The 18,059-nt window shown below is 42.3% G+C and overlaps 1 protein-coding gene across 4 annotated transcripts in view; it reads right to left on the reverse strand.

The window, feature by feature from the left end:
- Nucleotides 1-2,407: 2,407 nt before the first annotated feature.
- The window catches only part of tbc1d1 (TBC1 (tre-2/USP6, BUB2, cdc16) domain family, member 1), a 46,884-nt gene continuing 31,232 nt past the window's right edge, over nt 2,408-18,059 (reverse strand). For all 4 annotated transcript variants that reach the window (XM_041035624.1, XM_041035625.1, XM_041035623.1 and 1 more), the window contains 8 exons: nt 14,400-14,561; nt 12,183-12,341; nt 10,083-10,183; nt 9,769-9,912; nt 8,623-8,782; nt 7,436-7,605; nt 4,145-4,321; nt 2,408-4,064 (listed from right to left, as the gene is read on the reverse strand). In XM_041035624.1, coding sequence (XP_040891558.1) covers nt 3,765-4,064; nt 4,145-4,321; nt 7,436-7,605; nt 8,623-8,782; nt 9,769-9,912; nt 10,083-10,183; nt 12,183-12,341; nt 14,400-14,561 — 1,373 coding nt within the window. In that variant the 3' untranslated portion in view covers nt 2,408-3,764. The remainder of the gene's footprint in view (nt 4,065-4,144; nt 4,322-7,435; nt 7,606-8,622; nt 8,783-9,768; nt 9,913-10,082; nt 10,184-12,182; nt 12,342-14,399; nt 14,562-18,059) is intronic.

An 18,059-nucleotide genomic window follows, 5' to 3' on the forward strand; every position in this document is an offset into this window, starting at 1 on the left:
CTTTTTTTTTTTTTTTTTTTAAGCCTGCAAATAGCGCGGCTACCTGGATGGCAGCGTCGGTTGGTCTGACATGTTGGCTCACCAGCCGTGGGTGGTGGTCTTGAGGGGGGGTATACTTACTGCAATCATTTTTTGCCAAAAACCACCAGATGGATGGAGGAGAATCAGAGCTTGATAACCTCTGATATCACACACATACACTGCCCTCAAACTACATATTTATAATGGATAATTAGCACACCCTCAGCTTTTAAATCCTTCTCGCAGGCGCACTCAGAGTGTGGTGAAGTCAGGGCTGTAGGAGGATACAGGCATGTGGTGGAGCTGTGTGCAGGGCAGGGCAGGGCTGAGGTGGAGTGTGGAAGGGTAAACAGATGCCAAGTCAAATAAAACAAAACTCATGGCAACGGCAAAACCCCTGGCAGCCTGCTCGGCCTGGCAGAGAAACACATAAACACACACACACACTGTACACATGTGCTGTGTATACACACACAGCGTAGGCAGCACTCTAGACGGCGGGTGATCCTGCTCCCTCTCGGTTCACTCAACCGGAGAATTTAAAAAAAAAAAAAAAAGTCTGCAGTCACGCAAGAAGCTCCTGCTAGACAAGATGTTTGTGCCCTTTTCAACCTGTGACAGTAGGAGCTCTGGCACAGCAGGTGCACGCACACAAACATACAACACAAAATCTTAGCTGTTACCACACTGCATGATCACTGATCACAGGATGGGCAGGGCTGCTCGGTCAGGGGTTATGTAACTTAAAGAAAATCCGAGAGCTCATCACAGATTAGCTCAATCAAGCCCCTGTGAGGGTTATGGTGGTCTGCAGGGTGTGGACACAAACTGAGCAGTCATGCAGTTTACCTGCTGATCAGTCTCATTAGTAGGCTACAGGAGGGCGCGTCCAACTTCTGGATATCATGTCAAGAACTTGACTCTCTTTGTCGTTGCTTCATGGAAACCTCCATTCAGGATAGTGTTTGGTTTGGATGAAGACATAAGCTATATCTTTGAAAACAGTGATCGGCGTAAGAGCTCGCTGACAGGATTAATTATGGCCTTGACATTAATAACAATGCGATTCTTTTGATGATCCCTGTAGGAGAAAGTCTTCTATCTTGCCCTCCTCCACAAAGAAGCCAGAGATTATCCACAGAGCAGGAGCAGCAGTACTCTTTGGTAGAGTGACAGTAAAGAGTAAATGTTTCACTACATTCACCAACTAATCGGCGCAAACCTTGTCTGTCTGCAGTATGGTGCTGAGCAGGTACGGTCCAGCACAGAAAACAACAGCTGAATGTGGAAACAATGCTGATGAGAGCAGTGAGAGTGAGCCAAAAGTCACAGGCTGTAAAACCAAAAGGGGCTAAAAGAAACTGAAATGCTAAAAGAAACTTCAGTCGGACAAGTTTCTGACTATTCATCTCCACGACTGACTCCTTTCACATTATACGTAGTCATTTAATCCACTGTCAGTATAAAAATAATGATGAGAGGAGTTCTGAGTAGGTTGAATTCTTGCACAATAAATGGAAAAACACTATTTTCTAAAGGTTTCCACAGTGGAAACAGACATTTCAACCCTACTGTTCTTGTTAAGGAATAATCTCCTACTGCTACTGTGGAAATTTACCTAGACACACACACACACACACACTAACAATACCTGTAATGACTTCATCATAAGTTATTTTTCTTGCTTATGTTGCACTTGCAGAAACATCCTGATTAATAGGCAGGTCCAACCTGACCAGCTGGTTGATTAATGGGTGCACTCAGAGGACCTCAAACTGGTTTAGGAATGTAAGGGGGAAAAGATTTTGCTGGGAGCTCTGTGTAATTGTATACTCCTGTAACTCTGTCCTGGATGTCCTGGAGGAAATGCATTCTTCGAAATAAAACACACGAAAAACAAAACAAAACAAGAAAACAAAAAGACATCATCACTTGCAAAGCCAGAGTATTTGAGAGACGGAGCATACATACACACGTACAAGATACTGTGAAGCTTAAAATGCAAATATCAAGTGTGTGTGTGTTTTTTTTTTAAATTTTATGATTGAAAACTAAAAAAATGCTCATGCTTTATTGTGCACTTGGTTCTGCTGTTGGCGCTTCTTCCATGTACACACATAAATGCATGTTGACTGAGCCACGACTTGTCCCAGCATGCTTTTTCTTCAACCTCTGGAGGAGTTCCTGGAAACAAATACATGTCTGTGTTTTAAATACTGTGTACAGTATATTTCCATATGCTTGCAACCTTATATCAAGCTTGTTGGCATTCAAATTGAGTGGCATGTTGAGACAGGAGGCCATATAGTCGACACCATCTCTAACAGTCTGACGTGACCTTATGCTGTATGCGTGCGCAGACAGAGAAAACTGGTTTCAGATATGCTGAAAGGATATGAAATGTATTTTAAAGTACATTACAACAATAATAGTAATAATCAATAAAACAAAAACATGTGCAAGGAGTCAGGAGTAAAAGGAAAATTTCTGTACAGTGTAAATCAACAGATTTGTTGTTCGGTGAAGTGCACAAGCACACAGACACACAGTGACACATTTAGACATTCACACACAAACAGCTGCAGCTCAGGTCCAATGAATTCAGTGTGTTGAATACAGTAAATGATTTGCGGCTGACAGATCGTCTCAACGGCAGAGGTCTCCTTTTGGAAGTTTCACACGAGTTTGTTTTGCAGGAATTTAAAGTAATTGATCAGGCTCTGGAAAACAAAACAAAACAAGAAAAAGTCTGTACTTCCCCTCACTAGAAAAAGTCCCGCTACCGTCTTAAAAGTTTTCTGCTGAAACTGCATCCATTTCCCTTCCTACACAGACGGACCGACGTGTATTCAAAGGTGAAAAAACAGGATGCGGAATGGACTGGATTTATTGTGTTACTCTTCCTGTAAGCTACTGTAACTAAATGAAGTTTAAAACGCACAAAGATCAGGAAACCGAATTGTGGAAGACTACAGAAGTGAACGAAAGTTCAACTGCGACCTGAGCACCACCATCCAAAACCTTTACATCATTTAAATTAAGTCATAACAATTTTTAACGGTAAAACACTCTTGTCGTGAAGGTTATTTCTTCACCCGTCCCTTTATCTCGCTTTCTTGCCACACTTCTTAGGAAACATTTCATCTTTGCTCTTACTTATCGAGTGTGGGAGTGATCAATGACGTGTTGTTTCAGGAGACGTTCTGAGTATCTGAGGCTTTGTTTGAGCTTGTTTTGCCTTAATACGGACAGTCTTTGGCTATTTTAGCCTCGTTTGCATCTGACGCAGCGAGGCTAAAATCTCCTACGTTCTTGTAGGATAATAAAATACATGAGCGCAGCACTCACGGACATTCAGAGACACAAATATACAAGTACAGGTGCAAATGTAACTTTTGTTTTAACAGCACAGGCCCAGTGAGATAGTGCTATCTTTGGGGATTGTTGGTCAAATCACATGTTCATTTCTATTTGTTAGAGAGCTGGAAGAGGGTGCCATCTTTTATTTTTCTTCCTTTATTCACCCCATCCCCATTTTTGTTGTACTTCCATTCTTCTCTCCTCTGTTTTACATCTAACTTCCTCTATCTATCCTCTTATTAAAACATTCTGGAGCTGTGATGAGGACAAAGGTCAAGGTAGGGAGTCATCTCAACGTTACCCTTGACCCTCTCTTCCCGGGTCTTCCATAGCCGGCTCCTCCTCTGGTCAACTTTCCTATTTGGAACTTTATTTATTTGTAGTTAGGAACCCTCTGGAAGAGCCAACGGGTGAAGAGGGGAGTCCACAGTCCTGGTTGCCAGCCCCTTTCCGTCTTCTGTCTTTGTGGATGTAGAGACAACATGCCTTTCAGCAGGTGGGGGGAGTGTGTGTCCATCAGGGTGTATGCCAAGGCTGTTGAGGAGGTCCTGGAGGCGTGTGACAGTGCTCAGCAGCTGCTTCTTCTCTTCCTCCAGTGCAGAAACCTGCTCCCTCAGTTGGCCCTCCGACTGGACCAAAGCCTCCACTCGACTCTCCAGGCTGCACACACGAGCATGGGACACCTGTTGGGAGAGGACCAAATGAAATAGACAAAGCAACAGGGACTGTAAGTTGTGTATACGAGTGATGCACGTGTGTGTACCTGCAGCTCCTCAAGCAGGTCGAGGTTCTGCTGTCGGAGGCTCTGATTGGTCCTCTCCAGCTGTGCAGCTCGCTGGTGTTGGTTGAGGGTTGGGGGCGTGTCCAGCAGCTCATCCTGCAGGACGTGGTACTCTACCTCATAGGCCTGGAGCTGCTTAGACACATCCATCTCACAAACCTAACAGAATGTACACAGTGTGTGTCAACATTTTGAAAATCCAGGAATTGATCAAGTTTAGTTAAAAAAAAAAAAAAAAAAAAATTCTGCATGACAGAATCTAAATAGTATTTATTAGATCAACTTTCTTTTTTTTTGTAGTTTTACGATAACATTGTACTTGCAAAAATAACTGCTGAGAGATTTGGGAACACGGTGACATCGCAACAACAAAGTCTGATCGGGCAAGAAATGGTCAGAAATGTTGTAAACAAGCCAACAGTTTGTCTGAACTCAAAAAGCAAGAGAACAAACAAACAAACAAAAAAAACAAAATCCTTGAATACCGCCCTGCTGACAACCTGACGATGGATTTCAGCCAAAATGCCTCTGTGTCAGCCGTGCAATTTATTTTTTTGCTTTCCAGTTTAGCAAGATTATATAAACCAATTTATTTGGAAGTAAAACTGAAAGTGAACATACTAGGCACCAATTCCTCATTGCACAACTGCAGCATGTACAGAAAGGTGTTTCAATGGACAGGTAATAATAAGGTTATAGTTTTCTCTTTCAAATACATTTGGCTAATCCGTAGATTTGTTTAAAACTTTCGAGATCGTTAGTAGTTTTTTTGGTCCCTCTCCCGACTTCTTTACAGCAACGTTGCCATGCTCTCAAATCTCAGCAGCCTACCTTTGTGAGTACAATGTTATCATTATTGATAGGAATGATGGTGAAAACCATGAACAAAAAGTCACATGAAACTGGAAATTCCCTTTAAATGTTTCCATTTCACAGCCAACATTACCCAAATGAACTAGCTCTAAGTCTGGACCTACATGTTCCATATTTCAACGCAACTGAAAAAGAACAATGGCGAAATGTTTTGAACACAAGGTTCCACACATCCTGTACACTCCCTGTTTTTTTGTGGTTTAACTGTGAGTCACACCAGCGTTAACATATATTCGACCTGATGTGGATAAGTGGGACTGGAGGAAAAGTACCAGCAAGCTAGAGCATGACTCAACAGCCTTTTTTGCTAACTATAAGGTAAATGCATACCTTCTAAACTATAGCGTACCTTGATAACATCTCTGTACAATGTGTGTTGCTCATCAGAGGCTTCCGTCAGCTCCACCCATCTCAAGACAACTTACAACCTACATTATTGCACATGCTAAAAGTAAATGTTATCTTGATGTCAGTTTACATGAGACTAACTCATAAAAAAACATGACATGACACAAGGCAATCGGATCATGACGCTGTTGGGTACTGGAGTCATTCAACACGTGAGCCTGATGTTATTGACATACAGTAGTGTTTCTTTTTTTTTTTTTTTTCCAACACAAGCACTGACATATGAGGTGAAGGTTAAGTGACTTCACTGACACTCCACCCATCAGCTGCTCTCATCTCTGTTATAAAGAGAGGGTGTGGCTGACATTGTTAGCCTCTGTCACTCAAGCAGAATATCATTCGCCACGGTCTTGTTTACTTATAAAGCCATTAGATGGTCTCTTTATCTCTGCCCTGAGTATTAAAATCAAATCTTGTGTTGAAACACATCTGTTTAGCGAACTTGAGGGATGTGAAATAGCTTCTTGAGTACATTTAATAGCACAAAAACAACACCTCACGTATTTACCCATAGATATACAATCTTAGACAAAAAGTCCACTGGTTATCTAATCGTGGCAAATTCATTCGACCTCCCATTAAGATGACAGGAGGTAGCAGTTGTTGCTATATGTGATGCTGGGTTAAACGATAAGTCTGGTGATAATCTATATTTATTCTTCTGCTAACAAATTCCCATGAAAAGAACAAAGCCAATAACATACTGTACATCCAGCTGTGGATCGCAAACAGGAACTGCTAACAGCTGATTTGGCACAAAGGCGTGTAACAAATTCAAGGGAAACCTACATAAAGTGTCTCAGTAAGGTGTTGGGCCGCCATGTGCCAACAGAACAGCTTCAATGTGCCTTGGTATCGATTCTACAAGTCTCTGTAGCTCTACTGGAGGGATTAATATCATTCTTCCAAGATATTCCCTCATTTGGCATTTTAATGATGGTGGAGAAACGTGCGCTGTCGACCACAATTTCCAACCCTACCCACTGACGTCTTCCCCATAGTTCTAAATGCAGATGTCACTTTAGTCACTGTTCCTATTGAAACACCAGCTAGTTGAGCAGTCTTTGTGACTGAAGCTTCTGCCATCTGTGCCCTAAGAATGAACCCTCTTACAAAGGCACATAATCTTTTCTTTTTGCCGCCTTGATACAATGCATTCTGCACTCCTTACGTGTAGCCAATTAATTTGTTCAGGTTTTTCCTTTAATTTGTCGCCTGTCTGTAAATTGAACAATGGATCGTGAAGTTCAGTTAACTCATCACGATGAGTGTGACAATAGTTGCAGACAGTCTGATGAAATAACCCTCACTGAAAAGTTTTACCAGAGAAGGTGCATCATCAAGTCAAAGCGTGGGGTAGGAAAGAAGTGGGAGGCAAGGCTGTCTAAAGGTAGATGGTATCAAGTTGCATAATATCGCAAAGATTTTGGATATTACAGTCTGTGCTGCTTCCATATTGATCTGTCCCTCTTTAATCTGTCTCTAGTGAGTCCCATAACTTTGCATTACAATCAGCGGAGTACTCCTTTAATCTTTGACTGAAAAGGAAAAAAAAGACAAAATTCTGAATTTACGCCGGTTTGTGTAGCATTTGTTTAAAACTACTGTTATCACTTTTCAAGGTTTTGATTTTAGTAGAAATAAATGGGTTTGGGTCTGAGTACCACAGAACTTGGAAAGAACTGGGACAGACCAACACATTGTTGGTTTTTGTCTTTTCAAGCGATTTGTCGATCAACATATAAAAGTAATGCCAGACTTTACATCTTATATTATTAAAAATCAACCGGTATCCGTTTTTTTTTCTGCTTTCCCAGAAGATTCCTAATGATATTATGAAATGCAACTGAAACATTTTCTGTAACCCAAGAAATTGCAAGAAATAAAATCAGATTCAGACACAGACATGAGTCATTTTGCATTCCAGTCAGGCCATCCAGTCTTTCAAGAGGTAGTTAGACATTTCTGACGGAATCTGTCTCTTTTTCTAACCTGGTTGATGGTTTTCTCCATCTGCACCAGGCCCAGGTTGGGCAGGGTGGTCTTGATAAAGTCCACGATGGACTCCAGGCTGTCATGCTGCAGGATCAGAGGCTTGTGGCTCCCCAGCAGGCTCAAGGCCACCTTGAAGATGACCTCTGACCCCTGCAGGAACAACATATCTGACAGACGACAAAGTGGAGTCAAAGATAACAGAGGACGAAAAAAAAACAGAGTGATGGGAGGTTAGAAAAGGTATTTTTTAAATTACGCAACGTAAAAACAATTAATACCAGGCGCTCACGGAACAGCTTACTGTGTTGATTGGTGACTTAAAGGGTTTTTCAAATGACAGATGGTTTGACGTCAATAAAAAGGGTTAAGTAAATATAAATATAGGCCAGGATGAATATGGAGAGTAAGGGAGGGTGTGTGTGTTTGTGTGTGTCCTTTGAATGCATCAGGGTGGGGCAGCACTGCATGAGATCATACAACAGATTAAGGAATGGGAGTGGAGGTGTGGAGCCCACATATGATATCAAGCACTTCACAGTGCTATGATCATGCCCTCTAACTGTAACTAACACACACATAAACAAGCACGCACGCACGCACGCACGCACGCACAGTGTTATGCTCGGATGAGCAGGAGGAGCCAGTGAGTCTGTGGCTGAAATTAGGCATGAAAACAACAATAAGGAAGGAATAAGGAAGAGAAAAGATGAAAAAAAAAAAAAAAAACTGCGACTTTATCACAGATGTGTCTGCATGCATATGGCTCACGCTTACAGCCCTTACTGAAAAGAAACTGAAGAGGTTTTGATCAGCATTATAAAAACTCAGTTTGTACTCTAAGAAAATACAATTCTAAGGGTTGATTGAAGGCAACTGGACTTCGTGTTCAAGCTTCAAACAAGAAGTCCAGTTGCCGTCAATCAACCCTTAGGACACGATGAACTGGATGAATGAGAGCTTGCACAGACAAGAAAATACAATTTGAAAAAAAATGTTTTTTTCCCCACTGCAAAACTTACTAGATATGAACTTTAGTTTCTACATTTTTTGTTTTGTCCTTGAATCACAGTTTCCTAATTTTCACCCTGCTACACCGCCCCCACCCGCCCCCCACCCCCTTTCCTTCACCCTGAGTTGAAGTATGTTCTGTGAGTGCAGATACATTCACAGTCCTCATAACTTACCGAAGACTCTGGCCACGAAGCCGAGGGGGAAGTGCGAGGCGAAGGCGGTGAGGAACCAGGGGGTGGCATATAAGCTGGGTCCAATCTCTTGCTGCTCTAGGTGGCTGTAAAGATCCCTGTGGTAGTCATGGAGCAGCCGCGACAACTGGTACATCTGAATCTGACATCATACCACAGATAAGACTTTTTTTTTTTTTTACTGTTCTGACTGAAGGCATGTGGTTGAGAGTGCATACATGCAGCCTGTGCTTTTACCGTTTTGCATGTGGTTTCACAGATTTGTTTTGCAATTAAAGGGTTATGGCATCGCTACTGAGCGTATGCTCAAAAATGTAACTATATGTCAGTGTAATGGTGGCTACCAAGATACCATCTGGAGACTGTGAATGGACTTTCTGATGCTGGTGGAGGTTAAAGTCAACGTCAACAATGTTTAAGAAAAGCTCAGATATCCGCTCTCTTTGAGCCACACACATCTAACGAAGCCATTTCCACTGCAAACCTTCTTCAAAAGGTTCCTGCTCCCCAGGAGGAAATTCATTTTCCTCCTGTGGTGGAAATGCACCTTATCACAGCGAGTAAAAGAACAACTGCACAGCAATAGTCTCCTTTTCAGTAAAGAATCTTCCCACCGTCGCTCTCTTTCACAAAGTGAGTGAAAGAAACATAATAAACATGGATCACATACAGTACATCTGTCTAGAGTTGTAGTAGTTCTATCAAAGGGTGAAATCCGGGACTAAGTCAAAACGTATGCCATAAGTATCTATGGCAGGACTCCTCACATCAGGTACAAATCCAGCTAAACTCTTACACAAACGAGGCATCAGTAACCACGTCGCAACCCCACCAATGATGCTACACCCTTTAAAACTGTCGCTTTGTAAGCTGTAAGCTGATCACTATGATCCTGAAAACAGAAAAGAGGGATTGAGATGCATCACATTTCACATAGATAAAGGGAGATGAATACACTGATTGATGAATGGACATGGACATGTAAAACGATGGTGACCCGCAGTCCTCTCTTTTATGTAATTTAAGTATGACAAGGGACAGTGACAGATTTTATAATTTTGTACAATATATGTGTCACAAAGAGACTGTGTGTGCGCGCGTGTCTGTGCGTGCGTGCGCATATTTTACCTGCAGGATAATCATGTCAGGCCTGTACTGTTTACGGAGCCCAACGTCATACATAAGAAATTTGAGCATGTTGAAGGCGTCCTCTTCCCCCATGTGTAACAGCAGGACTCCTGCGATGAAGGACAGGCCCTGGCAGTAGCCCACCTAAAATAACAACAATAGCAAAATTGACGTCTACACAGACAGTGAAGGGGGGGTGAGGGGACTTAACCCTAAAAGACAGTTGACAGTTAAGTCCTTCAAGAGAAGGAGAGAAGAACAACCAAAAAGAAAGTGAAAGAGAGAGAAAGCCAGAAAGAAGAATTAAACAATACCTCCGGGTCCAGCAGCGAGTAGGCTTTCAGTAAGTTATACAGAGACAGCTGTCCTGCCCCCAGCTGGGCTTGGAAATATGGATGAGTGGGAAAAGTGCGACCTGAGACAGAAAGAGGGAGACATTATCTACATTGCAAAACATCTGCACTGTTTATATTCAGTATGAAATACTATGCCAGAAAAAGCATCTATCTGATGTCTGGGATTAACAATGATATACATCTGAAAGTTTGATTTACATGATTTTGTCTGACATACTCCTGGAAAGAATCTGAGTGAACTACAATAAGAGACCAAAGCTGCTGGGTGTGTACACGTGTTTGAGCGAAGCATCAACTCTGCTGAACTTTGCCTGAGGATGCTAGACTTCACACTGCGCTGTGGATGTGCAAAAAAGGGAGCTCAGTGCATGAGCATGTGGCGACCCGTTCCAAACCATCATGCTTACAAACATGTACGCATGACGTACACATGAATGCGGCTTTGCGCGAAGCCTTCATACCCTTCTTCAGAAGCTTAACATGTAAAAGCAGATGCGACATGCACCTTTCAAAAATGACAACATAATGAGGACCTGAGATCTGTAAAATAACATGTGGACAGGCTGGTAATAAGCAGATGTGTGTGTGTGTGTGTGTCTCTGTGTGTTCTGGGACTAAGGTTCTTGACTTGTGGTGTGACAGTGAGGCTTTGGAGAAGACAATGATGGCCATGTGAACGTGTATGTGTGGAATGTGCTGTGGGGGGACTTTATGTTTGTGAACATATTGTCACAACTCCCTCCCCTGCCTGAGGGAAAGTGTGTGCGTGTGTGTGTGCGTGTGCGTGTGTGCGTGTGTGTGTGTGCCCATCTGTTATGTGCGCTGAATATAAGATTTGGGTGTGCTGAACTTAACAAGCCTAAATTCTTAACCTCCTACCTCTTGCCTAACGTACGCTGATTCACTTAGACTTTTTGTTTACATAAAGTTTGCGGCCCGGAGTAGCCATGCGTCTTCTACCTCTGTGCAGCATCAGTATCATAAATACTGTGCACGCTTTTATTCAACAGCATGTAACACCTTTAGCTTGGGCCATGTCAACAAACCACCAATGTATATGTTGTTACTGCTAACTCTCAACCCTACTCGATGTAGAGTGAATAACATGATAGGCAGATGAAAGACACAAGGTCAACAGCATAAACGCGGGAGGTTAAGTGCTACAGGGAGGGATGTGTGGGTGGATGTGTGTATATATGTACGTGGGTGTTATATGGGTGGGGTGTAGGAACTGTGTGCGTGTGTGTGTGTGGGTTTTTGGGTGGGGGGGTGATGGGAACATTTGAGGGTTAAAGTGTTAAAATGAGGTTTAAATATTTTACACTGTTCAGTACAGGGTTTATGCAGTGTTGACCAAATTAAATTTAAGACCTTTAAAGCCATGTGGAATGAAAGTTAAAACCAGGGTCATATTGATCAAAGAACGACGGAAAACCAGTGGAGACATTAAGGCCTACAATTATTTATTAAGTACACGACTTTATTGAGATCCACATCACATTGTTGTCTGCACCTCAGAGCTGTATATAACAATAATTCTTGACCTAGATGCAGATTTTAAAAAATGCGTGGATGGATTAACCAATGAAAAAATAATTACTTAATAATTTAAGTTAACAGAAGTTTATCCGAAAATCAGCACTTGCTTATTGTGAAACACTGAGCCTCCTAGCTACAGAAGCGGCAGTACTGACAGTGTTTGCTGCAGCTGTGACAGCGCTGCCTGAAATGCCACAAAAAAATCTGCAGCCGCACCAATCTCACTTGTGGTTTATAGATGTAAAATGACTCCTGACAGCCCGCAATCAGAAACAAAAACAAGTTACAACCAGAGTCACCATCTACAGCAGCAAAGAAAAAAAAAACCAAGACCTTTGTAAATCAAATTTATGATTTTTTAATACCTTTAATACCAAATTGTGTTTGTGCACAGGGTATACAATTTCATCTTCTCTCCATATGGAAGAAAAGCTTCAAAAGTAAGCATTTGATAATGGGTGTGAGTTAACAGAAACTCTTTTTCTGTTGCTGTATGTGAGCGTTGTGTGTGCGCATTACCCAGGTCTATGAGGATGGCGTGTTGCTGCGACGTGAGCTGTTTCAGCAGCTCTTTGTACGGAGTGTGATTGGCGGGGGGTCGGGAGGGGACCGTTTGCCTGAGCAGGTACTGTTCAGAAAGAAACTTCCAGATCTCGCCTCGATGCTGCCTCGGGACACCTGCCAGAGACGACAGAGATGATGACGAAGGCCAAGAGTGAAGTTGGGTGCCTTACTTGGCAGCTGTGCAGGTACAGACCTTGTCAAAAACTGGTTTCTGCCATTTCTGCCTGTGTTGTGCAAATCCTAAGGTCATGTGATTGACATGGGATGCAATGTTATAACTTGAAAATCTGGTGAATCTCAGGAAGTTGAGGAGGGGACTCAGAGAAGCCTTAACTCAACTGTAAAAATACCTCACATGAGCCCAGTAATTAGTCAGGTTGAGTGACAGATAGAGAGCTGTTTATTCTCACCAGTATTTCTAAATGGTGAGTGGATCCCATGTTCTACAATATTTTTCCCTGAGAATGGAGATTCATTCTTGAACTTGGGGATACATATCTGTGGCAAATCATAAATCATGCTAAATGCAATTACTGAGTAAGTGGACCTTGTGTTTACAATAGTCACCACAAATATTTTCCCTGATTACGAGGATTCTGTAGTCTGACTTCTGCTTTATTTTAAACCCATGGACTCTGACATCTAGTGCATCACATTATTACTGACTTGTGCACCTCTTATGTTACAAGTGGTGGGGTAGAGTTGTGTTCTTTTCTTGTCAGATTAAAATAGATTCAATTTATTTCAGTCAATTGAGACAGAAGCAGATTTTTCTTATCCTGGAAGGTTTCACCAAAAATAAATTGGGTCGGAACCAAAAAACATAACAGATTTTCCTTGACCTGAAGTGCAAACCGTGACGACATCCATTGTGCAACACCTTCTGATAATGACACATCCTCTGATTACAATGGTTCCTTTCAAAACTGGTGGAAACTCGGGCTGGTACACTAAAAAGCAACAAGATTCCAAGAATCCTGAACAGAACCAGTTCGAGAACCAGAGCTAATTTGGTGGAAAAGAGTTGTGACAGAATGCTCTCTGTTTCAGAAACACCCTGTTCACACTCATTTAAACACATTCACACCTGGAATCCGCCCAGTACAACCACAGGCTGATGTGTTGCAGCCGAGCCGTTTCACAACAGCAGTCAGAGGTTAAAGTAGAAATTCAGCACTTTGAGAAATGCACTTTTTTGCTTTCTGGTGGAGAGTCAGATGGCAAAGCAAATACCATTCTCACATTTCTATCATAATTATAAAGCTACAGCTTGTAGACAGTTAGTTTTACACAAAGCCTGGAAATGGGGGAACAGCAGCTTGTGTCCTTATATGTAAGAAAGAGCTGAGGCTGGTGTTTATCTTCTCATTTAACTCTCAAACAGAAAACATAAATCTATTTCCCAAAATGTCAAACTGTTCATTTAAGGGCATGTCCAACAGGCAATGAAAGTGAAAGGAACCACTATCCTAATTAACTTGCGATTACTAATTCTATCAGCACAGAGCCTCTAAAAATAAAGAGCCTGATTAAAGCCATCAAACTTCCAGCAAGTAAAGATCACAGGAGGAGGATGTTTAAACACAGGACCATGTAGTTTTTACTCCTGTCCTCCTACTAGCTTGAGTGGCCAGAATATTAATTTGATGCTATCAGCTTGCATCATAATCTACCTCTTGAGGCTACATCTCACAAGTTGTAACACTGCTACTCAGTGGCCAGAGTCATTTCAATGTGCATTTGCGTGTTCTACACTTCAGGTTTCTCCTGTTATGTTGGAGGGCAAGGACAGAGGAGGAGGTAAGTTTCCTGTCCTCTGTGCAGAACATGCTGATACTAGAAAATGGACAGAACAGATAGCCCTGACAATGAGAGACGGACGCTGGGGGTGAAGTTGTCAAGGGAAAATAGACGCTTTGCTATGATCACAAAACACTAGATTAGAAATACTTCACGGAATGAAGTATTCATGCTCTCTCTTTTTTCCTGGATTTTGGAGAACAGGCCAGGCTGAGGCTGATGATAAGGAGGGTAAGTTACAATAGATATTTTCAGTTTTGCAGCTTTATACATTAAGCTCTGGTCAATATTTGCAAATACCTGGTGATTTTGAAAAAGAACAAACATTTCCAAGAGGCACTGATATACGAATTTGTGGACCCAAATATGTACCTTGTGCAACGGCAGCATGTATGGTCTCTGTGTCAAATTTGACCTTTGCTCTCCCCGGAGTTCCCAGCATCTTCTCCCACACCAGAGTGACCTCCTTCAGACATGGAGTGATTTCCTCGTAGTCCAGCTTCAGACGCTTGTTCTGCAGGTCGCTCTCTGAGGCTACAAACATAAAAGTAAAGACAACACATGTCAATGATGTGACAGACACAGCCTCCTTTGTCTGGGTCCTGTGATGAGTATATGTGTTAGCTGCAGCTCCTTGGCAGGGTAGAGCTCTGCTGTCGATATATGTGGGACCACTTGGTCACATACTAAGCTCTGTACATTAATGTCATTCTTTCAGTTTGGTTTCACACTCAAAACAGGTGCCTTACATCAACCACTGAACTGATGCACTTTCATGCATTACTAAAAGTGGCTTCCACACATTCTTTGTTATGGCAAGCTAACCGGTCATAACAGTAAAAACAGTGTAGAGGAGAGGAAACGTGACTGTGACTGCAGCTGTTTATGGCCAAAACTGATTAGTGAATATAGTCTTACCAAATAAAACCTTCACTTTTCGATAAAAGGGGGATTTTACACAGGCCAGGCCAAATGTGTGTATTGTATATAGTGTGAGGCTGGCATCATCTCCGGTACAAAACTTTTTTTTTTATTTGGGAAATTCTGGACGTTCATTCCGGACGGATTAATAACTGCAGCGGCAGCACTGCTGGTTAAGCACCGTGTTTAACATCACTGTTAAACATTGGGATTTTCTGGGCCACTTGGGGGCAGCAAAAACAAGCTGGGAAGACAACAACAACATATCGCCACCTTTTAAGCTGATACAGCGCACTTGCTAGCAAACAGTTCCGTAACATCACTTTGGTTTGCGTTTCTAGCCACAATTTAGTTTCACTCTGCTTTTAGCTTTGTTGTTGGTCTCTACCAACTCCTGAAAGAAACATCTGGCTTTGTAGCTGCTAAATGCTCCACTGTTAAAACTAATTAGTTGCTGACTGAGTCTGTCTGATGTTTGGTTCTGAGCAAGTGGTCTATAGTCGATTTTTAGAGCTTTTTTGTTGAAGACATGTCTCTGCTGCAGCTGAAAACAAAGCTACGAGAGTGGTGAGAGCGAACTAAAACCAAAACTCTCTGAAAAGCTCCGTAAAGCCGACGGAGTGAGGGACTGAAGTGATAATTATCTGCAGGTTCATCATGAGATTCACTGTTGTTTGATTCATTATTATAATATATTATATTATTGATTGGAGCGGCTTTAAGCAGTTCTGTGTTCATAGCATCAGATGGCTATTTTAAAAAAGGAACACAGGGACACAGCTCTGGGTATGTTTGACCCTCCACAACATCCTATGGCTGGTATTCACAGCTGATCACTCAACTAGAATACACTGTGTCGAGCTATATGACATGTAACACACCAGGTTTCATTAGATCCAATCATACCGTAGTTTGACAAACTGTAATAAGCCACGGGTAGAGATTAAATCAAGGGACGTCGGAGAGACCCCCTGGACGTCTTATTTGTATAAATCATTGGACACATGAAGTTTCGAACACATGAGAGAAATCCTGGCTCTGGACTTTCAGATTAACAGAGCTTATAAACTAAACACAAACACACAAACCGTTACAACATGCTAACACCAGTGATCAAAGAAGGTGAGGGCACACCCAGCGCCCCTCATCTGTTCCTCTCTTTTTGACAACACCCTTCCTCTCTCCCTCCTCTAATCTCTTCACCCACAGACCATCTCTTCTACTCTTTCTCTTTTCTGCCAACACTCGACTCTGTCTTCTCAGCTAGTCCCACGTTTGACTCATCTGTCAACCACACTCACTTTCTCCCTTTTCTCCCTTCTTTCCCACGTCCCCACCCTTTCCGCTCATGTGTGGTGTCCACCCGCTGACCAGCTGCAACTTGGCAGAGCTGGACAGAGTATTATCATCACAGGAGGGAAACAACAGGGCACTTCCAGTTCCAACCTGCACTAATACCTTCCAGCAAACAGGGGAAATTAAAAAGTGAACTGGGGCACTTATAATAACCTCACAGCTTCCGTGAAGAAATTGAGAATATACAAATTTGGTACAGTGCTTTGCATAGAACAACTCCTGTATAAACACATTTTAAAATATCTTGGCACAAGATAAACCGAGATTTTCTCAAGAGGTTGGAATGCTTCTTATGAAGTGCTGTATATCACGGCCTTGGCAATCAAAGACAGAAAAGCAGAGGGAGTGACCTGGAGGGTGTATAATGGATAATAAAGGAAGAAAACTTGGACGGAGCAGATAGCTGACACACCCAGAGTAAGAATAGATGCTGCTGGAGAGGCTGTTGATCTGCTGTCCTCTTATCAGCTGTCTGGAGCAGGCAGAGTCTAGTCTATCAGGGCTCGCTCACTGCCTCAGGCCTCCATTGGCCCAGCTGGTGCTCAGTCTCTCCACTCTACAATCTCTCCTTGCCTCTCTCTCTCCATTTCTCTCCCTTTCAACGGGCGGAACACCCCGCCCATGATTAACGCACAACGGGACAGGATACCCCACCCTGGAGCTGACAAAGATACACACACACACTGATGGAGACGCGTGTGCACACTTTTGCAGTTGACCCATAAACCAGGGAACAGTGAGAGAGATAAACAGATAGATTGGAGGACAGAGAGTTGAGCTCCACCCAGACAAATAACGGATAGAAAGGTGGAGCGTGCCCAGTGGGAGGAATAACAGACAATTAAACTATAGACATCCAAGAACGCTGCCGCACGCTGGAGATCAGAATGTTGGTGTGTATAAGCACCGCAAATCTGTGTGCCTTGATTCTCTCACACCAATATTGACCCATATTCTCTCCAACCACACCCTGCTGTAAAGGCATCATTTCTGTCTTTGAGATGGATTAAGTGTTGCGTGTATTTGAATTAATGGTTGTATACAGTGGATGTAGTTAGGGGCGTGAGTCATAGCTAGGTGTGTGTTGATACGTGCCAACTGGGTCAGGAAAGAGGTGGTGCAGAAAAACACAAGCATACACACATAGCTATATATTATATAACCTGTTCATTTGTGGTGGGTTTAAATATTCAAAGAAACAAAAACAGGTGTGCACTTGATTACCTAACCTGTGTGCGTGTGTGCACATCTGGAAAAGCCCGTTGCCAGAGATAGATTTAAGAAAGGCCTGCTTGTCTTGTTAATTAGCTTTTAGAGAAACCAACTCATCATGTTATTCAACAGTGTTACCAAGTGCTTAATGAAACAATGCTGGTGGCATCTCCCATGCAGGCGGTTATCACGCAGCCAGCCAACAAAACCTGTCCAACTTCGCAGGAACTGGCAGCAGTAAAATGAATTGTGGTACAACAACATGAATAATAGTGGCTAATACAGTGTGCATTACCCAATAAACTCACTTAAGAGTACAAGAAACAAGAATATTTGAAATGACTTACATTTTAGGCAGACACTCTCAAGTCTTTGACAGGACACATTGGGTAACACATGCTTTATGGGATGGTCACATTCACCACAACACTATGCACTTCAGTGTTAGTGTGAATGCTATTTATGATGTGACATTATATATGATCAACATAGCGAAGCTTATTTTCATTTATATTTTCTATTTAGCAAGCTATATGTTTGAGG

The sequence above is a fragment of the Toxotes jaculatrix genome, chromosome 4, assembly GCF_017976425.1.
Source record: "Toxotes jaculatrix isolate fToxJac2 chromosome 4, fToxJac2.pri, whole genome shotgun sequence".
Lineage (NCBI taxonomy): Eukaryota > Metazoa > Chordata > Actinopteri > Toxotidae > Toxotes > Toxotes jaculatrix.